The 24406-nt window shown below is 36.4% G+C and overlaps 3 protein-coding genes across 10 annotated transcripts; 2 read left to right on the top strand and 1 right to left on the bottom strand.

The window, feature by feature from the left end:
* The first annotated feature begins 1875 nt into the window (after positions 1 to 1875).
* Positions 1876 to 10115, top strand: LOC148732556 (uncharacterized). Of its 8 annotated transcripts, XM_088758561.1 has the most exons (14): positions 1876 to 2158; positions 2594 to 2888; positions 3512 to 3624; positions 5282 to 5438; positions 5672 to 5892; positions 6183 to 6232; positions 6467 to 6548; positions 6850 to 7023; positions 7359 to 7504; positions 8499 to 8607; positions 8881 to 8970; positions 9065 to 9237; positions 9732 to 9823; positions 10070 to 10115. In XM_088758561.1, the coding sequence occupies exons 5-12, from the start codon at positions 5794 to 5796 to the stop codon at positions 9173 to 9175; spliced, it is 861 nt and encodes a 286-aa protein (XP_088614687.1). In that variant the 5' UTR covers positions 1876 to 2158; positions 2594 to 2888; positions 3512 to 3624; positions 5282 to 5438; positions 5672 to 5793; the 3' UTR covers positions 9176 to 9237; positions 9732 to 9823; positions 10070 to 10115. The 8 variants fall into 8 exon arrangements, with proteins under 8 accessions (XP_088614687.1, XP_088614686.1, XP_088614685.1 ...); XM_088758560.1 differs by lacking the exons at positions 1876 to 2158; positions 2594 to 2888; positions 5282 to 5438 and adding an exon at positions 5081 to 5245 and having other exon boundaries at positions 3434 to 3624; XM_088758559.1 differs by lacking the exons at positions 1876 to 2158; positions 2594 to 2888 and having other exon boundaries at positions 3434 to 3624.
* Positions 10116 to 11481: 1366 nt separating this feature from the next.
* On the top strand, positions 11482 to 12870 carry LOC148732557 (uncharacterized). Its single transcript, XM_088758567.1, has 2 exons — positions 11482 to 11669; positions 11885 to 12870. Exons 1-2 carry the CDS (start codon positions 11651 to 11653, stop codon positions 12514 to 12516), a joined length of 651 nt encoding a protein of 216 aa, XP_088614693.1. The 5' UTR covers positions 11482 to 11650; the 3' UTR covers positions 12517 to 12870.
* Positions 12871 to 18522: 5652 nt separating this feature from the next.
* LOC148732558 (general transcription factor II-I repeat domain-containing protein 1-like) lies at positions 18523 to 22793 on the bottom strand. Its single transcript, XM_088758484.1, has 3 exons — positions 22227 to 22793; positions 21672 to 21731; positions 18523 to 20305 (listed from the first exon to the last, which is right to left on the bottom strand). The coding sequence occupies exons 1-3, from the start codon at positions 22252 to 22254 to the stop codon at positions 19884 to 19886; spliced, it is 510 nt and encodes a 169-aa protein (XP_088614610.1). The 5' UTR covers positions 22255 to 22793; the 3' UTR covers positions 18523 to 19883.
* Between the last annotated feature and the right edge of the window lie 1613 nt (positions 22794 to 24406).

Raw genomic sequence — 24406 nt, forward strand, 5'->3', positions numbered from 1 at the left:
CGCCGTCCGTTTAATTCAGAGCGTAATCGCGACCTTGGAAATCTAATCGTTTCTCACGAATTTCTCCCGTCTAAACGAGGCTTTAAATTGGCCGCGCTAAATATCAATAGTCTTTCTGCGCACATTGACGAACTAAGAATTTTGCTTTCCGACAGACCTATCGATATCCTAGCCATAAATGAAACTAAATTGGATGACACAATAAGCGATAATGAAATTCATATTTCTGGCTATGAATCTATTCGCAGCGATCGCTCTACCGACAAGGGGGTGTTTGTTTTTTTTTTTATTCGTTCTGAAATCAATTATTCTGTTCGCTATGATCTAAGATGTGAACACATAGAAAGTCTGACTGTCGAAATCAAGAAGCCCAGATCAAGGTCTTTTGCCGTTATGACCTCGTATAGACCCCCCGATTCTTCAGTTGACTTAAACAATTATCACCCAACACCCAATTTCTATCGCCCCTATAGTAGCTAAGGTGTTTGAGCGTATCATTTACGACCAGATTTACGGTTATCTCACTGAAAACAATTTGATTTCCAGCCAGCAATCTGGTTTTCGTTCGCTCCATTCGACGGTTACTGCCTTGTTGGAGGCCACAAACAATTGGGCCTTCAACATTGATAAAGGCAGTATAAATGCAGTTTCTCTCGACCTAAAAAAGGCTTTCGATACCGTTGACCATACAATTCTTATGTCCAAATTATTCGAATATGGTAACCGCGGTATCGCTTATGAATGGTTTAGGTCATACCTAGATAATCGCAATCAACAATGTTTCGTAAATGGCTCGCTCTCAACTAGTCAAGTTCTCACTTGTGGAATTCCACAAGGAACAATTCTAGGACATTTGCTTTTTGTTTTATACATAAATGATCTTCCTAACTGCCTGTCTAATTCAGTTGCACGTATGTGTGCCGACGATACTAACCTGACCTTTGCCAGTAACAACATAAGAAAATGATAAATGATGTTATGAATCATAACCCATCCAATGTTAATACATGGCTTACTGCAACCAAATTGACTCTAAATTCATCTAAAACTGAATTCATGTTAATTGGATCGCGGCAAAGGATAGGTACTTACGATACTTCCCCTAAACTAATCATAGGTGGTGACATAATTAAACAAGTTAGCTCGGTTAAATCTCTGGGTGTGCATATAGACGACAACCTTTCATGGAATATGCACATTGAAAAAATAGCCAAGAAAATTGCATCGGGCATTGGAGAAATTAAACGTTGTAGGCCTTTTGTTAACCGATCTACGCTGGAGTCCGTTTTCAATGCCTTAGTTCAACCGTACTTTAATTACTGCAGCGAGGTCTGGGGGCATTGTAACAAAGGTCTTTCGAATAATTAGTTTATCCAGCATTATTCGTTACTTACGTACGGTGAGGCTGTTCAGTCCTCAAAATTACCGGCCGCTATTATGTAAATAATTATTCGCTTTTACCGTAAACGAAATGAACAACATATTTATTTCACCGAAAAAAAACTAGAAGCTTTCGCGTGTCTTCACATCGACTCCAGTCAAACGAGCAGTTTAATTTGACCGCTGGTGAACGAACTCCCATTCTTTTGTTCCGTACTTGTCTTGTAATTGGCTAAAAAACGTTGGGTGGTCTCGGTTGAGTTCGTTTCACTGTAAGAGTACTGTTTCCTCGAGTGCTAAAATACTCAGCTTTTCGATCTTTGTTCCTTAGAGGGTTCATGTCCAAGTCCGACCGTAGAGCTGCCTACCTTGTCACCAAATATAACGTCCTCCCTAACTGTGCGTCGGGACAATGAGCTTGTTATTTCTTCAGAAGTCAATCTTGATTGTGAGCTTTAGTACGAAACAATATTCAACTGAGAAGTGTGCGAACTACATTCGCAATCGCGGAAAAATCCAGTTCTTCCAAGATATGGCGGATTTTCAGAATTTCTCATTAAACGTGGAAAGTTACCAGTAGGGATCTACCTGGTGCGACTGACTGTTAAAATGGCGGGAACGCATGTATTCGGTTTCAGTGAGGGCTACATCCGCATCATTGAAAGTCCATTAGTTGCAAACATGTCCGGAGGAACAAAGATGGAAAGAGGATTTAATAAAACCTTGGTGCTCAATGCTTCCTTGTCACGTGACCCTGATTCCCTCCTTCCTCCTCATAGTAAGTTTACTACCTTCCTCTTGCTCTTCTTACGAACCAAAGCTGAACGCACCTTCTTTTCTTTTTATTTTTAACTAATTTCAAATTCAGATGATAACGAAAATATTTTACCAAAAGACGATTCATAGTCCACGATCATACACATCTTTCCTTCTTTCTTTTTCGACTCTTCTTTCTCTCATTTCATAATTTTTTACATTCTCTGGTGGGAACTTTTCTTGCCTGATACAGGTCATTTTTGGCCATCAAAGGGAACTTTTGGTTAGTTCAGCTTCGATAACTTGAGTGGAGGGTTGTCTCGGGTGGCCGAAGCCATTTAAATAGGTCTCTAGACGTCTTCTCGCACTACGACCTTTCCCATCTTAACGTACTCAAAATTTATTTGATGATCAATGCTAAATGGTTTGACCCTTCTACGCTGTATTATATGTTTAGGTCTTCGATTTACATGGATATGCAGAGATTTTTCACAGAGATTCTCCGACGATCTACTTGAAATACCCGTGGCCCTGCCAAAACCTTCAGCAGCCAGTCTCAAGCTTGGAGGTTGTTAAGGGCCTGGAGTGGGTAACATAGGCGGCAACGATTCCATGATTAGGATTGACATTGGTTATATGAAAGAGAACAGTTCGTATTTCATAACAGTTGTAGCCGAGAAGCATCCGAGAACAGCGTATTTCACACAAGAAGTCGTTATTGTTCCAGTTGATCCCCCAGAAGTCGAGATAAGGTACGAAGATAGAATATGTAAAAAAGAGGAAGTAACAAAGTATCATTTTTCAATAATTTAAAGAGCTCTGCGTCAAAAGAATATAAATTTTGTTAAATATGGGCTAAAAAATGAACATAACTGCGGTTATTAAAATTTGTGAATAATTAAGTAACAGGAATCACCGAGATCATTTTTTGAGCTACAGGTACATAAAGTTCAAAGGATGGTGCGTCGAAGATTATCGATTATTCCCTTAGTACACTTGTCTGCCAAAAAACGAGTACACTTTTTGGAGAAATGATGTGACAGCACATGCGGAATTGGCATGTGTAAAATGAACATGGATAACCAAGGGCTTCCCTCTTGTGCCGCAAAGAATGTTTTTCTCCGGCTCAAATGAAGACTTAAATTCACGGTAAAGACAGATATAACATGCCGACCCGAAATTATGGACAGTATATGAAAACCTCTATGTGTTTTAAAGTGGATTTACGGCAACGAAAATATTTGGAAAATATTCAAAATTATCAGGTAAATGATACAAGATATAATTTTGTACAACATAAGAAGACAGTTGTTTGATTCTTGTGTGGAGGAATGCTGTTTTCCGACCGACACAACATGTGTTTACTGCCTCCAAGAACCAGCAACACTGCGATGTCAATATTGTGGCCCCAAGCAGTACTTCTGCCTTGAATGTGCTAATATTTTACACAGTGTGAGGAACCATTTTCATGTTTTGGAAAAATGGAAGGTGAGTTTCGAAATGTAATAAGTGGATTGAGTTTGTTGGTTCTCTACTCTGCTCCGAGAGGTTTTCTCCGGGTACTCCAGTTTTCCCCTCTCCTCAAAAGCCATCATCATTTGAATTAATTTAATTTAGAGTTTATTTGCATTTACACACGACCCCACAAGCTGTTCAGCTTTAAACATTATCGTGTCTAAATAAAGGTGTTATTATAGTAAACGAACTGGATGATCTTTTTTCCGGGTTGTTTCCTGAGGGAGCGAGTCATAGCCCGTGACCAGGGGTCCTTTAGGATTTTCTCTTCACTCTAGGTATCCAACACCTTCCCAAAATCCTTGCTGTTCCCAGTAACGTAGTCTTCTGAAGTAACGGAATACTAATTTTGACGTTCAATTTTCCCAACCACTTGTCCAAGTTTTTTGTTACACTTCCCAATGATCCTACAACAATTGGTACCACCTGCACAGTTCTCATGTTCTACATTCTTGCAATTTCCCTTTTAATTATTATTATTATTATTATTATTACTATTATTATTTGTATGTTCTCAAATATTCAAAATGGGGGACAATCGAACTGCTGTGTGACCAACTTTTGTTTGACATTATTATTCTAGCCCCTTTTTTGTAAGCTGATCTATTGCATAAAGTAGTTACGAAAGAACAAAAGTTTTAATTTTCATCCAAATAAAAATTATACGAATATAAACCTGGTGTAATTATCAAGCAAGATCTGCTGCAAAGAAAAACTTATATCTTCCAAAAGCAAAAATTCATTATCAAATTCATAGGTACAAAAATATGGAACTCAGTAGAGAAACTATTACAAACTGTTTCTTCGCTTAAAATGTTTAAAGCTTGTATCAAGGAAAAAATCCTGGATTTTAATTATGTTTTTTTCAACTATCAGAGATTAGCTATAATTGTGTCGTTTTTGTGTCTGTGTTGTTTCTGTGTTGTGCGAGTATGCTAATGTCATGTTAGCGAAATACTCCTTTCATATTCTTTTTGTACCTTTAATTAATAAATAGATAAGGGTCCTAACACCTCATTAGCTCTTTTAGTTATTAGTTAGGGCCTCTACCTGAATGTAATTATTTAATTGTAATCAATTCTTTGTAAATATGTACTTATGACTCATTCAAGGTAGAAATAAAAATGTTGTTGTTGTTGTGTAACATAGAGTATATTGTCAATTCAGCTGTCATGCTGTCTGTAGTGCAATGAATCAAAATATTCATTGTACCCCTTTTCATGAAGTTCTTATCAACCGAGCGGGAGGTCTGTGTAGGAGAATCTTGACAGAGATCACCAGTACAGACCGAATACAGTGAGGTCTGTACCAGTGACCAAGGTCAAGATTCTCCCATACAGACTGACCTAGCTCGGTTAATAAGATGTTTATTACATGGCTGTGTCTTATATGCCATTTTTTTTATATACTTTTTACCTCTTTTTCCTAGACTGGTCTAGATGCTGGTGTAGATGGGAAAATCTAGACCGCTTTCAACATTGATGTCAGCCAATTGATCAAATTTGTGAATTATTTTGGTAGTTCCCAGTCTTCGTGAGACACAGCCATATAATAATTACTATTTATTAATATATTGCTGGTGTCTCTACTAAAAGTAAGTAATGTTATTGTATATTTTAATTAATTTCAGGAGGGGATGTCCACCCCTTATATGGTCAACGGATTACCATTAGCTTTCCAATGCAACTGTGTATCTGCTGAAGCAAGAGACATTGTGTGTATTGATGAGCACGCTATGAGAATGTTTAGCTTTGCACATAATAATCTGTAATTGAAGAAACGAAAAGGTACTTTATTAACTAAAGATAATGTAGTCATGTACTCTTGTCCTGGTCTGCTGATTAGTATAGATATATGCAACACTGTTGACGACCATGTCATCTTCTTATATGTTGCATTCCATAGATTAAGCAGCACATTATTTTTTTTGATTATAAAAGAATCTTTTTGGAATTCATTTTGAAATAAATAACATCCCTTTCAAGTTTTCATTCAGTTATCATTTTATTTTTAATTGTAGGCAATCCGTATTAAAAAAAAGTTTGGTTTTGTAACTGCTATCACCCAACCACAACACTAATAAAGAACAACTTGTGGCCAGCATCTCCTGATAAACCTGCCACAGCCTTCACATTTTATTTAATGGATCTGATGGAAACAGTGTTCTTGCTCTGCAAAGTTTCCCTCAGAGAATTTTGTGAAGCCGTTGAACTGTTAAGGCCCTCGTTACAACCAAGAATGGTAAGAGCAGTAAATGCACTGCCTAATTATCCAGTAGTTTTTCATGTTGATGAAACCTTTCATCATGTGCATTATGATCCCACGAATACATGCACATTGCATGTTGTACATTATTTTAATCACTCCCTAGCTAGAAGATGAGGAAATTCCTGCCAAAGAAAAGATATTTCTTAAAGAAACAACATAATGGCTTTTTATCAAGTGTAATTTATTTTCTCAAATTATAGCTAATATACATGGATGAATAAATTTTGAACTCATTGAAATTTTAAACTTTTTTGTTATCACAGGTTTTTTCAATATATCAACTCCTAAATCAAGCATCTTTTGAAGAGTACAGGTAATTAATTGCATACTAATTTTTATTATGAAATATGGTACCATGTAGTCATGACTGCCAATATTTTTTTATCATATACCCATATAGCCATAGTCATGGCTACCCATTACTACATGGGTAGTCATAGCTAGCCCTATTATACACGACTAGCATGATACCCCAACGTAGTATACATGGCTATCAATATTATTTTCCTATCGTTATGAACATATAATCTTGTACATGTACATGTAGGTACTTCAAGTATCAAATTAAGAAAATGACTCAGTGCTTCCCAGACCTCTGGAATGGTACAGTTTGTCCGCTTTGTCCAAAGGTATTTAATAAATAATCTTCCTTTATTCACAATATTTTACATGTACATTTGATTGCAGAGACCTTGAATTGTACGCTCTATACATATACCTAATTTATTCAGTATATTTAATGATATTCAAAACAGAAAACTCCCTTTACAGATTAGGAAGCAGTGTTTAAAGTGCTTTTGATTTAATTATTTAAATGTATAAAAGGTATATGTTGCAGGTAATTTTTTTTCTAAGGTAAATTTAATTTTTCCCAAGGTACAATTTTTTAACCTGGGTAATTTTGCACCACAATATTTTTTTGACTTGCAGGAAAGTGGAATTTTGATAGAGAGCATGGATGCATGCTTTGGTCTTTCCAGGAAGAAATGCCAGGGACTGAAATCAATAGGAGTTCCAAAGGATGGACAGCTGATGTTTGTAGACCAAGATGATGATGACAATTTTGTAAATGGCTACTGTGAACGTGCTTCTGAGGTTTCAAAGGTTTGTTAATGAAGAAAAATCAAGCCACATCACATTGGAAACAGTAGCCTAAAAATGTCCTGTGCAAATGTCTTAATTTTACTGGTAGCTATTCCTTCCTTTCCAATAACAAGGAGCTATCTGATTACCTCATTGTGATGGTCAGTGATAATTATTTGGGAGCCTTCTCTCACCACACCAGTCGCACATACAAATTTACAAACTTATGTAGACACAAATGCCAAGCCATGCCAAATATTAATTATTGATTTTTTTTTTTGGTTGGTTGTTGGCAATATATTTCTATACTCCAGTATACGTGTAGAAGCACTTTAAAACCCAATTAATTTTTTTAGGACTGCAGCTCATTTCATGCTGGTGAACTTGCAAGCTCCATTAGATCAAAAGGAAAGAATAAACTTTTTGATGAGAAAGGAGTCTTCGGTCGTGTCTGCAGACATGACTTCCCCAAAGGATTTCATAGCATCAAACATGGTGAAAGGTGCATTTCAGTAATTAATAATTATTATGTAATAGCAATGGACAAATGCATTGGCTATCTAGCTGTTATCCTTGAAGCTGTTGTCATTACTCTTATTATCTCAATCTCTTTTTAAAAATCAATAATTATTTATTGATGAAAGTACTTGCGAAGAGTTAGATGTTCCTTTTGAAGTTGTAATAAATTTATATTTATGGCAGAGTTTAGTTTATTGTGCTTGTGTTCTCACTTATTTCTTTTTAGAGTATTTATAACATAGCGCACGTGCTTGCTCTGTGTAAGTCTTATTGAGCTGCTATGAACAAATGTCCCACTGATGCATGGCTGGTGACATCAAATGCCTTGCAACAATTTGTTTTTCTTGCAGGGGACTTCAGCATTTTTCATTAAAAACCGGAAAAACTTTGGTAAAAAACTAGACATGGCAACAAGTGAACAAGCCGATGAAGATCTACCTACCTTTTTTTTGAGAAAGAAGCCAGAGAAAGGGGAAGACAATCAATGCTGATTTCATCTCGTTCCTCAACTCTAGCTTCATTTCCACGTATGAATGCACCTGTCAGTTTTTGACCAATCCAAGACGAGATCATTGAAGCATAGCGAAGTACTTTCCCAAAACAAAATAAATCACACATTGAGGCATAGGAGAGGGAATTTCTTCCCTTTATTCATAAACTACAGCATGGAAAATGTTATAAAACAATTGGTTCATGTGTCAGCTGTGTATTCATGGAGAAGTTGAGCACTTGGGAAGTTTGGAGAGCACTCAAAAAGTTAGAGTTGCTCGAGGCTGTGCCTCAAGCAACTCTTATACATCTTTCGTACTCTCCAAACTTCCCACACAGTCAAATCTCCATGAATGCATGCTGACACATGAACCAATTGTTAAATGTAAACCACAACATATAAACACCAGTATTGAAAAGGTGTGGCCACCTTCATTTTTTCCACTTTTTCTTCTTTTTTGATCTTTGGATCTTTTGTTTAATTTCAGGATTGGTTATCCACTTTATGAGGTTAAGCGCTTTCTTGATGAGAACAATAAAAGTCTAAAGTTTGTCATGCTCTATGACATTGCATGCATATTGTCTTCACATATGAAGGTAAACTTATTTTTTGTTGTTCTTATTGTTGTTTTCTACTACTAAATTTAATAGTTATAGCTATTGGAGTGTTTCTTAAGTTCTTTATATCACTTCATTCAGTTTATATTGAAATTATATGTAAAGGCTTTTTGGGTGAAGTGTCCAAAGGCAGCTATAACTTCTGTGTTTGTAATTACAATATACTAGATAATATAATGTGCGGTTAGATCACAAACTTTTAAATTTTATGCTTGTGAATATCAACAATAATAACAATAATCTCTGTTTTAGAAAAATGCACAAGAATTACTGTTCAACCCAACCCAGTTGACCTTGGGTATACCAATTTTTCACTGTTACGGTCACAGAGCTTCATGTCAGGTAACAAAGCATTCTTAATTTTAATTAATGGTAATAATAATAACTTAATTGTTATTGCTATGTATCAAATTAAAATTAACTCTTAATTCTTCAGATCAAGTGTTCACCAAGATGTGTTGATGGAATTGGTCTCACAGATGGTGAGGGTACTGAGAGGCTTTGGGCTTTCCTATTCGAGGATAACAAAGGAAATGGCAGCAGATAAAAGAATTGATGTCCTTACTGATGGTTTTTTGCACTGCGGAGATCAACTCTGTGAAAAGTTAGGTAAAGCTTGTTTAATCTATAAATGGTCCTTTTTGAGGGTATTTAGTGCTACTTCAATATAACAAATAAAAAGAAGTCAACCTGTAAATGTTATGTGTTCACTTCTTCCTACAGTTTAGTTCAAAACAGCATTAAATGCCCATATGTAACAATGTTTCATTGATTTTTTTTTTTAACAAGAGGTTTCATGCACAACAACCTCGTATCTTTCTTCATACTTTTTAAAAGATGTGTATTTTGTTAAAATGAATGATGTATTTTTAGATAGTGTCCATCCCTTGATTTATAATTTTAATGGACACTATCCAAAAATAAATCATTTGTGGTAACAAAATACACATCTTTTTTCGGAGAGTATGTTTTTGTTATAACTTTATTTTTAGTGTTTAAGTTCCCCTTTGTGAAATAGTATTGTTTCATAATTCATTTGATAGTTAAGATTTATCTTTCAATATGTTTATTACAATTTTTGGAATGTTTTCAATTTTCCACAGGACCTTCATTGAAAAGAAAGTTTTAAGACGAAGTAAAGAAATTCTCCAAAACTCAACTGTAAAAATTGATTCCCTGTGCAAGTCTTTGTCAGGCATCTATAATATAGCAAAGTGATATTTATTAATTACACACTTTTTGTTATAAAATACAACCTAGTGTTGCTATAATTGCACCATAGTCATGTACCCCATCTGCAGGTATAGCTAAAATTCAAGTGTGCACAATATTTTTTAAATTAAGTGGTTATACATATGAAAAATCTCTTAGTATATTAAATATTCAGACTTTTTCTTGCTGCACAGGATGAAATTAATCCATTGACCTTCTTACACAACAGAACCTGTGACAGAGCAAGATATTGAGATGTGGATTGAGGCAGAAGTGTCAACTGAAAGCAGTGATGAAGGTATTGGAGTTAATCTGTTTTTTCCAGTATGGTGAAATGTTCACTTTGGAGCTCTCACTCAAATCTGTAGATTTGAGTAGATAGCAAAAAGTAGGGAGCAGCATCTCAACAGAAGAACCCAGCTTCTCACGACTGATATGGACATTTCATTCTTTTAACAATCTTTTAAATGTTTTATCATGTGATGTAACTGTGGCCATTAATTGTAACCATTTGATCTCAAATTGGCATGTGTTTTGAAATGGGTTTTTTACTAACATTTAGATTGCTTGTGTTAAATAGGTACAGTCATTACTACATAGATCTGAATAGTAGTAACTAAATATACTGTATGTTAGTGCATCAAATCATCGTGGAATTATTGCATATATAATAATTTACTAATTTAAAAGTTATTTTATTTTCTATAGAGCTGGAATGGGATGAGAAGTAAGTTGAAAGCGTTAGCACTGCAAACGATCTTAAGTAAGTTACAAGGAATTTTGATGATGATAATGATTGTTATTATTTTTATGATTATTATTATATTTTCCAATATTATATTTCAATTATTAACTTTAATAAATATAAAGTTAGTCATTCTCCCCAACTGCCCTTATTTAATACATCACATACATTTTGGCAGTCAAATATGGCACATTTATACCAGAGCCCACAAATGAAATTCAAATCATTCAAGTTACGCATTGGATGATCAAGGATAATATATACAGTACTAAACTCAAACAAATGACTGAAGTTGATTGGTGCATGGCATGTTTGAGTTTCCATGGAAGGCCTAACAATCAGTAATAATTATCTACTATTCAGGGAAGTGATCACTGCAATAAAATTATGTTGTAGCTGATTAGTGCTGTGTTACAAGTACTTATGATACAGTATAAACAATGATAAAACTTGACATAATTATTTCTAGGTTTAAATTGCAGTCCAATTCTGAGATTACTGCTCAGGAAGTTGAATCAATAAAGAAACAGTTACAGAGGTTTGTACTGTAAATCTCACAAATAAATCTCTAAAATTCATTCATCCACTACACCTTTGTGTAACAAAAAATGTTTATAGGTAAGAAATAAGTGTGAATCAAAATCAAAACAGTAAAATGCAAAAACATTTGACACTGATGTATAAACAAATTATTATTTAATATTAGATTCATTAAATTCTTCAACTGCATACTCATGTGTATAGTATTTAATCCCTTTATGGTTCTTCTAAGGAATCAAATTTTGTGTCAAGGAAAAGTATCTTAAAAAGTAATTGCATGCTTGCTTCAGTATTTTTAACTCAGTGCCAGTTGTGATATTTCTTTCTGATATCCTTGTTTGAAATATATTATTTAGGCTTGAGAAGTTGCAAACATCTATTGAGAGGCAACAAGGAATTCAAAGGAAGTGGACTGTGGCAAGTTCTTTGTACAAAGAAGTTCTTGCTCGCCTCAAGCTTAAACAAGGGTGTCAGTTACTCAAAAAACTACACCACCTAGCAGCGGAACGGATTTTTGTTCGGTAAATGAAGAAAAAGTATGCAGGTAAATGATAGGTTCTTGATATGACATGATAATGGTGATAAACACTCTGAAGACCAGCTTTATGTGTCTGTCTTAGAGAGGTGCACAGAATGATTAAAACAGAGGCTCAGGAAGTGTCTGGCTTATGTGGGTGTGGGCTTGGATAGGTTCCAGTGTAATCAGAATATTTATTTAATTGATATTTATTTACCTTATTTTGTAATCTGTCTTTGCAGATGGACAAGCTATTGCTAAAAAGCTGAACAAAGAACTTACCAAGATAACAGCCAGTGTCAAACTTCTCATACCCCAACTGAAAGCTTTGAGAACAGCCCAATTTGGTGATCTGTCAGATGATGAAGTTTTTGTTATAGTGAAAGATCCGCAATCAACCATTTACAGTTCAGTCAACGTGGATCCTCAACGTAACACCCTAGCCCATTCTACAAAAATACAAATCATAAATGTGTTTTTGTTGAAAAAAAGGGCCAACGAAGAAATCATTCTTCTTAAAGCAGAGGTTGAAAGGTTTCAGACCTTTCTTTCTGAGGAAGTACAGACAGTTGATTCTTGGATCGATAAGGCTTCCACTCAAAATAATCCAAGTCACAAGAACCTTCTTCTAGTGAAGAGAGCATCCTTAATCCAAGAACTGGCAAGCCTGCAAAGACTTTGGAAGGAAGAAGTCTTGTTTGAAACAGATTATGAAGAATTGCTGAAAAGAATTTTGGATGGAAGTGGAGAATCAACTCCGTCTTTACTTGAAGATGAAGCTGCAAATGATAATGATAATGTTGATGATGTCAGTAGTGTTAGGGATGAAACTGAAGCTGATGAGAACGAACAAACAGACAATCTAGATCAATGATGGTGCATTTTCATTGTAAAAATTGTTGTTATGATAATAATAAGAAGCCATTTGGTGACGATGCATAGTCGATACCTCATAAAAGAGAATATTTTATAACTGTAATTACTAACTCACATGAATATTATAACATGACTTAAGTGAAACATTTGGGCCAATACAATTGCAGCAGGTTCTATTGCATTACAATTCGATTGTAATGCAATAGAACCTCTTGTTCAGAGAACCTAGATTTTTTTCAAGTCAGCTTGAACAGGTTCCTATATAAATAGTGCTTGACTGAAAATCAGGCTCGCTTGGTTCTTAAATAGGTTTCTTAATTCTCGCTAATAAAAAGTGTACTTGTATAAATGATTTGTTTTTCTGCTTTTTCTGAACCTTTTTCTATCTCTTTCCTAATGTTCGCAAGGGTGGATACAGGAAGGGGGAACGGGGTGACTTGTCCCTCCCTCTTCCACATGAATTACAAAAGGAATCACTCACAAACCCATCACCACACTACGTCAGTTACTAACCAACGTTAAAGACAAAGACGAACCGAGGAACAGACAGGGAATGATTCATAAGATCAATTGTTCCGACTGCCAAGCCTCCTACATCGGTGAGACTGGCAGAAACTGCACAACAAGACTGACTGAACACAGACGGGCGACGAGGAAAGGTGATGTCAGCAATCACATTGCTGAACACCATCGACTTACCAACCACAACATTGACTGGGACTCTGCGCAATGCCTAACCTACAGCACTGACTAGTTTCAACGACTGACTCTGGAAAGCTGGTTTACTAACTTAGAACAGACTCCCCTAAACAGATGTCAACAACTACCCGCTCCATACAAACGACTCATTCACGACATAAACATCACAAACGACCGAAAAAGAATGACCTAACTTTACCGACAGGTCGAAACAGACCAATCACGACCGACTTACGTCACTTGAGTCTTACAGCCAATAACATCAAGGGAAAACCAACCGATCATTTCACACGAACTGGAATAAGAACATTCTACTGACAACAATCATTCACTTGACTCTGATGATGACTTCCGCACAGGTTGTCGAAACGTCAGTCACTACCACCGACAACAGCCCTTCTCAGGACTACACTCAATCAATCAATCAAAGTTTATTGTCTAACGTGAGGCATGGTTGCCCAATTGCCCGAGCCAGAGGCTCATGTATAAAACGGTAGACTATAAATTAACTATAATTAAAGGTATATTATTAGAAGTACTTAAAACTTTATAGGTAAAAATATATAAGTTTAGAGTAAGAGTGATAATTGTAAAATTGTAGGTGAGTAATATTGATAGTTAAAAGAGTCTAAACGTCATGTTTGATAAAAGATATTGCAGTAGATGAGTATGAATAAGAATGACAGTGTATGTGTATGTACAATAAAAGTCAACTACATGTATTACATTTACAGATTGGTCCTAGAGTGCTAAAATCGAAATTCTTAAGTTAACTAAAGACATCGCTAAGTTCAGATGCTGTTTTAATTTCTCTAGGTAAACTGTTCCAAAGGTGACTAGCTTTATATGTAAAGGAATTATGATACGATCTATTATTATACCCTGGTTGCACTAGATTTACACCTTTATTCCTTAAACTATATCTAGATTCCCGCAATTGAAAAAAGTTTTTAATATATTCCGGACCGTTCCATTTCATACATTTAAAAAGTAAAACCAAGGAAATATAAAATCGCCTATGTTCTAGAGTTTTCATGTTGCATTTAGCTAAGATTGTATTGTAATCAACATTATTGCCGAGATTAAGCAAAGTTTTGACTCAAGTTTAGAGCTCAGTGTTTTATTTATTCCAAGCAATAGCGGACTACAGTACTCCAGATGAGGAAGTATGTAAACCTTATAGAGTGATAGGGAGACATCTACAGGCATAAGTTTTTTGAGTCTCCTAAGGGCGCCAATCTTGGCATAGACCTTTTTTATGACACTCTGAATGTGATCAGCAAATGTTAACTTGTCGTCAATTGATTGTAACCCCAAGGATTTTGAGTGAGTTAGATAACTCGACTCTAGAGTCACCAATGATAAATTGAGGGTCGTAAGCAATATCTCCAATCATCATAGCTTGGGACTTTATGTTGTTGACCATAAGATAATTACGAGAAAGCCAAGACAGGAGGATGTCAATATCATGGTTAAGGGAAATTTCCAAGAAAGTGATATCGTGATGAGATCGATAAGTTGTCGTATCATTGGCATATAGACGCAAGGAAGCGATCTGGCCAGCAAAGTTTAAGTCATTCATATATATATTAAAAAATAAGGGACCGAGAAGACTACCTTGAGGCACACCACATTGAACGGGAAGCCAATCAGAGAATTTGCAATTAAATTTAACTCTTTGCTGTCGCTCGGTTAAGTATGACTGGACGAATCTGAGAGCATCATCATTCAGACCATAAGCACGCAACTTGGCTAGGAGTAGACTGTGACACACAGAATCAAAAGCGTTGGAAAGGTCAATGGCAATGGTTCCAGTGACTTTCTTAGAATCCAGGGCTAGTCTCCAGTCGTCAACCATTTTTAGAAGAGCAGTGCAACATGAGTGCCCACTTAAGAATCCAGACATATTGAGAGAGAAGTGGGTCTTGAAAGCATCATAGAGCTGATCATAAATAACTTTCTCAAGAATCTTGGGAAGGGACGACAAGATACTGATTGGTCTGTAGTTTTCCACAAGAGAGGTATCATCCTTTTTATAGACTGGAGTAACATTACTTAATTTCCATTCCTGTGGCCACGTTGAGTTAGCAAGGCTGTATTTAAGGAGCTTAGTCAAAGGCCCTTTGATTGTTGACGCAGATAGCTTAAGAATCATGGGAGTGATATTGTCAGGTCCACAAGACTTGTTTGTTTTCAGGCCAATAAGCAATTTACCAATGTATTCCGTACTGACAGGTTGAAATGAAAAACCAAGATTGAAATTGCGCGACGAGATTGAAGTCAGACTTGGATGATGTTCGAAATCTTCAATAGACTTAGTCAAAACAGTTCGATCAAGAACAGGTGAAGAGAAGTGTTTATTGAAAAGATTTGATGGATCACTAACAACTGCACCTCTAACCATTAAGCATGTGCCATCGCTGTTATCTTGTCCAGAAGACGGTCGAAGAGGCTTTACCCGCTTCCAAAAATCTCTTGGAGTTGTTGCGTTAGCTGAAGAGTCCAAGAAGAACCGTTTAATAGATGTTCGCTTAAGTTTGGTAACTAAGTTCCTTTGTACTCTATAACTTTCCCAAGTTTCATCATTCCGACTAAGGCGGTATTTGCGGTATAGTTTGTTTCTCAGTTGAATTGTTCTTTTTATTTGGACATTGATCCACGGAAGTTGGTTTGCGTGAACCCTTTTTTTCACAATAGGCGCATGTTTGTCTATTATGTCTTTGTAGAGCTTTGACCAGGGATTCCAGACATCGTTAATATCGTTATAAACAGGGGCACTGTCCCATGGAGCAGTAGATAAATCACAACAGAAAGAGGCTTCATTAAATTTCTTCATACTTCTGGATTCAATCGTTTGCACTTTCGATTTCGGTAGGCGTGGTTTTCTCACAATGTATACAAGATCGTGATCACTTATTCCAAGTTTCAACGTGCCACTCTTTGTCCATCGCTCAGGTCGATTAACTAGGATCACATTAATTAGGGTTTCACTTGTGTTAGTAGCCCTTGTTGGTTCAGTTATTGTATTTGAGAGACAATAGCGATCGCAGAAATCAGCCAAAGGATTATTCGTATTATGCAAATTCCCATCAACATAGGCCATCATATCGATATTGAAATCTCCAACAAATACAATTTCATTCCTGATTTTTAGCATGTTTTCTGCAGCACTAGAACAGCCAGAGATAAAGTCAGTTACTTTACACTTACTTGGAGAGCGATAACAGGCACATACGAAAAACCATGTATTTGTATTCCCCTTTACATTGAGGCAAATAGATTCTACACCAATTGGTTCAAGCTTGAGTTGTCTTCTCGCAGTAAAAGAATTGTGAATGTAAACTAATAGACCACCGGCACCCCTTTTTCTATCATTCCTGATGACACGGTAATGTGAGTTGGATAATAACTTTGTAGAACCAGACTTGTAAATCTTCGTTTCAGAGATAAAGAGAATGTCAAAACGGCATTCGTTTAGTAGATCCAAAATCTCATCTATTTTGCCGGACGATCAGACTACACCTTCACATGTTACCCCCGGGTTCGAGCCATCTACTGCAATAGGAATAACAATGCATATCCCAAAAGAATGAGTGCTTTTGGTCTCAATTAAAGAAAAGTCCCCCTATTTTGATTTTTTTCTGCACCGCTACAGGTTCTACTCCTAAGAACCTTTCCGGATGAGCACACAGCTTTATATCCCTGTAGGATCGATGTTGGATAGCGTTAATGATTTAGTATATGTATAGCCTGAGTATGAATGGAAACTGAGACCCTGAGTATGAATGAAAACTGAGACCCTGAGTATGAATGAAAACTGAGACCCTGAGTATGAATGGAAACTGAGACCCTGAGTATGAATGGAAACTGAGACCCTGAGTATGAATGGAAACTGAGACCCTGAGTATGAATGGAAACTGAGACCCTGAGTATGAATGGAAACTGAGACCCTGAGTATGAATGGAAACTGAGACCCTGAGTATGAATGGAAACTGAGACCCTGAGTATGAATGGAAACTGAGACCCTGAGTATGAATGGAAACTGAGACAAAGTCGGAAATAAAGTTGAATAGGATACCCTTCGCGAACCTTGAAAAAGCATACCGTGTTCAGTGGATCATCCCATACAGTCATATATGTCTTGAAAGTTACTTCTGCTGATAAGAAAGGTTGCTTCTGATTTGAAATAGCTAGATCAGAGGTGCATCCATCGCCACTTGGAAAATGAAAATACGCAACTATTTGTAAAATGCGGTACTCGCGTGCGATGTCTAATACTAGGGACTTTAAACAAACCACGACGGCTACGGCAACGAGAACGTGGAAAAACAATAGATCTAATTGGCAGAACAATAGCCCAGTACGTGCGTTTTAAAACTTTGTACATTTCTTAGACGTCCTTTTGGAAAACAACAACGTGAAATCACCAAAATTTGCGTCGTCTGCGAAGCGAAATCGCGGCGGAAAATTATTTTGATTTACATTTGGAACTCAACGCTACTTGTATGCGTTATGTTGAGTTTGAGGTTTGGCGCCCTATGAGACGGTAAACACATGCAGCCATTTTCGAAATTTTAACTAAAAGTAGAGACTCAGTTTTTAATCGACGTCTTCCTGGGTGTTGCCGTCCTGACTGCTTAAAGTCCCTACTGGGAGCTTTTCTACGGGTAATGTGTGTTAATATTAACATTGATTTTACTGTATACGTTTTAACATGATCAGCATGGGAAAATCACCTGTTCACGTTCTGGTGATATACGGTCCTGATCGATATGACTATGTTAGCATGTTTTGACAAAGTTATTACACGAAGATCGATAACAAAATTAGCACACCGAAAACAAAATTAGCACACATACAAAATCAGCACGTTAACACGAGAAAATAATTTGGAGCGAATTTCATCAACATATTTAAACCAAAAACAGTCTTTCAATATTTTTTGCTCTGTTAGCTATATTTTTTTGCCAACAAATTAAGAGCTTTCGGAGGAATTGTGCAACGCTCGTACTTATGTCACGGGACTTGCGTTCAGTCAACACTGTTACATGAGCTTTACTGACCAAATAGCGCAAATGATACGATATGTCCTTAAAACAATCTTTTTATTAGGGCATCATTTTTATTCTGTCTACACCATTTAATATTAAAGAATAAGCAATGAAAGACATATTTTTGACTTTTAAAATATCACTAACAAAATTGACACACACATACAAAGAAAATTAGCCCAACTCAGTGATCTCAGGGTTGTTTCAGGTTGTGTCATATTAATCAAGACATACCAAATTGATAATATACGTAATGCGATATTGCACTTTTTAATGTCGATAGCCGAAAGGTTATAAATGTTTGAAATCAGCCTGCATCAAGCGTACAATCTGTCGCGTAATATCTAGTCCGGGCGCAAGTATTATGCACGGGACTCATGATATCTATTACGTACATTTAGAGCTTTAGGGTGCGAATGAAAATTGCACAGTCACCTTAGATGTGTCAGGATTTGTTAAAGAAATTATAACAATAATAATAATACAAGACTTTGATAGCGCTCATGTTAGAGTTCATAGCGCTGTACAGCTATATGGATAAAAAATAAGATAAAGACAACTCAGTAAAACAACTTACTAAAAGTATTAAGCAATAACCTAATGGATAGAGCGCTGGTCGGTTGTGCAGAAGGTCGAGGGTTCGAGCCCCAGCCGGACCAACACTCAGGGTCTTAAAATAATTGAGAAGAATATGCTACCTTTCTATAACATCAAGAAATGGTTAGATATTCTAGTCTTCTCGCATAGGGACGAATAAATGGAGGTCCCGTCTCCTGCAGGGTTAGGGGCAGGAGACGTTAATTTCCCACGCACGAGGTTACTATGTGATGGATGTCCTCCCCTGGGGTGGGATGGGTGGTTAACAGGACCCCCGTTCATACCAGTGTTTACTACACTGAAGGGGCTATCCTGTATAAATATAGATGTCTAATCTATATAACTGAAGGATCTGCCTCCATAAGTCTTAAGCTTGAAACAAGGAACTTGTAACAGTTTCTCATCGGACGAACGCAGAGCTCTAGGTGGTTTATATTGTACTAAAAAATCAGATATGTGATGAGGTGCTAAAGCTTTCAGTGCCTTATAGGTAAAAACTTATATTTCAAAGATTATACGTTGCTTTACAGGTAGCCAGTGAAGCTCTTTAAGGACTGGCGCAATTCGGTCATATTTTCGAGTGTCCGGACCAACACTCAAGGCCGGACCAACACTCAAGGTCTTAAAATAATTGAGAAGAATATGCTGCCTTTCTATAACATCAAGAAATGGTTTAAATATTCTAGTCTTCTCGGATAGGGACGAATAAATGGAGGTCCCGTCTCCTGCAGGGTTAGGGGTAGGAGACGTTAATTTCCCACGCACGAGATTACTGTGTGATGGATGTGCTCCCCTGGGGTGGGATGGGTGGGTGTTGTCTTGCGATTATATGAGCCTCTGGCTCGGGCAATATGGGCAACCATGCCCCACGCAAAGACATTAAACTTGATTACAGGAAGTGCAGGAGACGAGACGCACTGCAGCATTTTGTACCCGCGGAACCTTATCTAATAAGTATTGTAGCAATTCACCCAACAAAGAATTGCGATCGTCCAGCTTAGATGTAATAAAAGCATGGCTAACGTTTCAGCATCTTTCTGTGAGTAAGACATTTCTTGATTTTAGATAAATTGCGTATGTGAAAGAGAGCTACTTTAGAGATATTTTGAACTTGATGCTCGTGATTCATAACATCGTTAAACATTACTCCTATGTTTCTAGCTGACTCAGTTAAAACTACCCTGACACCAGCAATTTTGATGTCACATATTGGTGGTCGTGGGATGGGCTCTTGTTCAATTGGAGTCTCAACAGCATCATCACTATTTCCTTGCAATGGGGCTGGTTTGAAGATGATGCTTTCTTTAGCCTCAAGAATTCTTCTCATTTGCATCCCGCCATACATGAAAGGCTTCGGAAAAGGCAAATCTTCAGGAAGTCCCTCAACCTCAAAACCACCCTTGAGGTATGGCACTCTTGAAGGTTTTCCAACCATTTGACCTAAATGTAATGAGAAAACTAAGTCAGCATATAATAATTATGTGTGCATATGGATTTCATCATACAGGTGTTATTTTTGATGATTAAAATACATTCTTCATGATCTTTTAATGGTAGCTAACATACATCATATTCATGATTCATACATGCACTTACAAACTCTCAAGATAATTTTAACCTAAAAACAAGCTTCTGTATATAATAATTCTGTTTCTATTGTCAATAGTCTATCAAAGAAAATATATCGGTAAGCAAATAAAAGTTGAAGTTTAAATTCGAATTGATTACTACCAGTATTTGTGAACCTGTTCTTTTTTGCAATTTTAGCACTAAGATTTCGGAGAATGTAATAGTTTTCTAGGGCTGTTGAGACTTCCCAAAACTCGCCTATTTTAATGAAAATATTGTCTGGTGTATCCTTTATTTTAGATTTTTTTGTGATATATTTAGCATAGCTCCATAAATACCCCTAATAACAATAATCTAAAGGCTTTCAATTGGCTGTACCAGTAAAAGCAACTATAGAATGATTAAGAAACCTTTATCACTGAGAAGAGAAAGTTTTATATAACGTTGGAGGACCTCCAATAATTATTCATTATGGCTTGCCCTTATAGGAAAATAGCAATATGACATCACTGACATTTTTGAGTAATTATGATATTAATGATAATGTAAAAGCTAATATAAACATTCTCAAACCATGACAAGATTGAGTATATTGGTGGTATTTAATGATGTTGGTCCCAAGACCCAAACAACAATATCTTTTATAACATCTATGAATAATAATATAGCCTTTATGATAATTAACTCGTGGGGTATACTCCATGTGGACTTGGGTTCGGGTATTCAGCCAGAACCCCGAAATGGTCAACCTGAAAATCTTAAATTCATATATCGTATTTATGACAAATAAAAAGGGTGATTGCTAAATAACTGCCAGAATACAAATATTTTTACAATTTAACAATTGTAGGGTGGACGCCACATATAATTCTTTTGGTAAAGGTTGAGATTTAAAAGTGCTTAATTAGTATATAAAGCTATACTCTGAATGTGACAGAAAAAAATTGGAAATGGATTTGAATAGTCAATACCCTGTTATTTGACACAGAGCTTGAAACCATTGCAACTTTTTGGATTCCAGCACAAACCATTTCATTAATAATTATTAGTTAATTACCTGGGAGTGTGTACTCTCATATATTTGCTATGATAGCCAATATATGGGATTACACACTCCCAGAGAATTAACTAATAATTATTAATGAAAAATTGTGTGCTAGAATCCAAAAAGTTGTAATCACAAAAACGTGCATGGAATCACACAAATGCATGCATACGATAATCATTGCAATCTTACTGTATTTTTGGTTGAATAATGCTGTTATGTCTTTATATGTAACATCTTTATTGTCTGCACCTGCAAATAAATAAACATAATTTAGATGTTACTAACTACTCCGAGGGGGTATTCCAACTTGTTTAGGGAATATGGGTGTTCCACAGGATCCTGATACTATTACCCTTGTGACAAATAAAAATATTTTTTGATAATAACCTATCAGATTCGAAAGAGTTTAATTCTTGGGTGGTGGTCAATATCATTGAGGATAGTTGGTTATTTAGCATTGTAATGGTATACGAATACCCTGAATTACTTGACAGGAACTGTAGACAAAGTTGGAAATGGAGTTCAAAAGGATATCCTATTTATGACACAAAGCTTAAGCTTGAAAAACTCTACCCTGTTCAGCAGATCATTCCCTTATTCCGGAAGTCAGTATATGGGACAACCCCCGACATCTTACACTTTACTCATGAAACTTTATTACATGTGACCTACATGGAGGTGTTAGATTTTGCAGAACTCAAACAATAGTGCAGAAATACTGCAAAAAATTAGTGAAAAGCTTACCACCAAAATGGCTTTTGAATTTAAACATCAACTCGGGATTCCTTGACAAAAAGTCTTGACCTGCAGGGGATCCAAAACCAAACAACTGTCCATCAGGATCTTTTTGTAGTACCGCAGTGCAACAGCCATATCCATCATGAATGTTTACCTATAGGAGAAAGTTCAACAGTTTCAAATGAACAGGCCAATATTTTTTCAGCATTATGAAATAATGATGGAGTTAACAAGAAGCTTATTTAAGCTGACAGGAGAGAATTTAACAACTCAATGATTAAGGATTTAATTCTGCGACTATTTTATTCTTTTTTCCTTCTTTCTTCCTCTTCTCCAACTTTCTATACTTCAATCTTTGTTTTTAACCGTATTCATATGGATTTTTTTCTCTTTGTTCGTTTTTTTAAGCAAAATTTATATGCTCAATTACTTACAGGATCTATTGATGTGGGAATTTGAAGATTTAACTTTTCACATTTGCCCCGACCCGTGTTGTTGAAGGATTTTGAGAACTGATTGAAATAAGTCAATGGAATCAATGTGGAATATAATATTATGATTCTCGTCAAACGCCGAGGAATTGAATATAATATAATATGTCTCACCAGCTTAATTCTTTGATCTCTTATCTTTTTGACGGTCTTTTCAATATCTTCGGGATTCAACTCGCCCGCTATATTCTGCGAACTCTTATATAAATTTCTTTCTTCAGCAGTGAGTTTCGCCCACTCTTTGGCAGCAAACGAATGTCTTTCTACCATAGAAAGGTTTCGAAACTGATCTAAAATTTAAATACAAAGTGTGCATGAGCGTTTAGTTTAATTACTCTCTTGTTTAGCTCTAAACTATTATCCAATTTCTAAAGAACGACAAAAACCCTACTCGATCAGGCATAGCTTGGATTAATTTCACTTTGAAAAGAAACATTAAGTTCAAAACGGGTGTTTAACTTCTGTGTTGTTTGTTCGTAATATTATATATGGCGTAGAAGAATATTTCATAAACTTTTAGCTTTGTTGAACAGCTCCTTACAAAAGTTATTGTATGACGTGGGAGCTCGTATGTAGGGGATGCTTTTTACGCTCTTTTGCTGACAGTACGGTATCTTGATCACTCGAAGTCGAACTTGCCGCTGCTTTTCTCCTCTTTCGTTCGCTTCCAATCCAATTCTAAATATTCAATAACAAATAAAGAACTAATAGTAAATCGAATCGGTTTTTATCGAATTCAAAAGTGTATAACTAATTTATTTAATAGTAAAAGCGCTTAGAAGATTTCACTACGGTGCGTGACATTCGCGGCAACCACCAGTAAAAGGGTCCGAAACACACGCCTTACCAGCGAGATGACAGAAAAGGATCCAAGCAACATTCCATATTTACGCTACTATCTAACATAAATATATGGAATCTATAAAAGCATTTTAACCAATGCAAGTCTTACCTTTTTAGTTTCCTTAGCCACTTTAGCTTCTGCACTGGCCTGTTCAATGAGATCGATGTGGGCTTGACCCTTTCCAGTCATGCCTTGGTCAAAATACCGAGACAAAATGGATCTTTGAACATCAGTTAACAGATTATTTTTCCTTGATGAAGCCATGATGAAACGATTGGCACAATACTTAAGTCATGATTGACTATGATCTTACGGAGCCCTATAAGGGACACATCTTTTTTATTTTAGTGCCACTTTTAGTGCCACTTTTACTGCCAATTTTAGTGCCACTTTTACTGCCACTTTTAGTGCCACTTTTACTGCCACTTTTAGTGCCACTTTTAGTGCCACGTTTAGTGCCACGTTTAGTGCCACGTTTAGTGCCACGTTTAGTGCCACTTTTAGTGCCACTTTTAGTGCCACTTTTAGTGCCACTTTTACTGCCACTTTTACTGCCACTTTTACTGCCACTTTTAGTGCCACTTTTACTGCCACTTTTACTGCCACTTTTACTGCCACTTTTAGTGCCACTTTTACTGCCACTTTTACTGCCACTTTTACTGCCACTTTTACTGCCACTTTTACTGCCACTTTTACTGCCACTTTTACTGCCACTTTTACTGCCACTTTTACTGCCACTTTAACTGCCACTTTTAGTGCCACTTTTAGTGCCACTTTTTGTGCCTGGGAACGAGGTTGAATTAGCGAAGGCTCGTTTTGTTTTTGGAACAACATGGCGGAGAGAGCGGAAG

The sequence above is a fragment of the Stylophora pistillata genome, chromosome 4, assembly GCF_964205215.1.
Source record: "Stylophora pistillata chromosome 4, jaStyPist1.2, whole genome shotgun sequence".
In the NCBI taxonomy this organism is placed as follows: Eukaryota; Metazoa; Cnidaria; class Anthozoa; order Scleractinia; family Pocilloporidae; genus Stylophora; species Stylophora pistillata.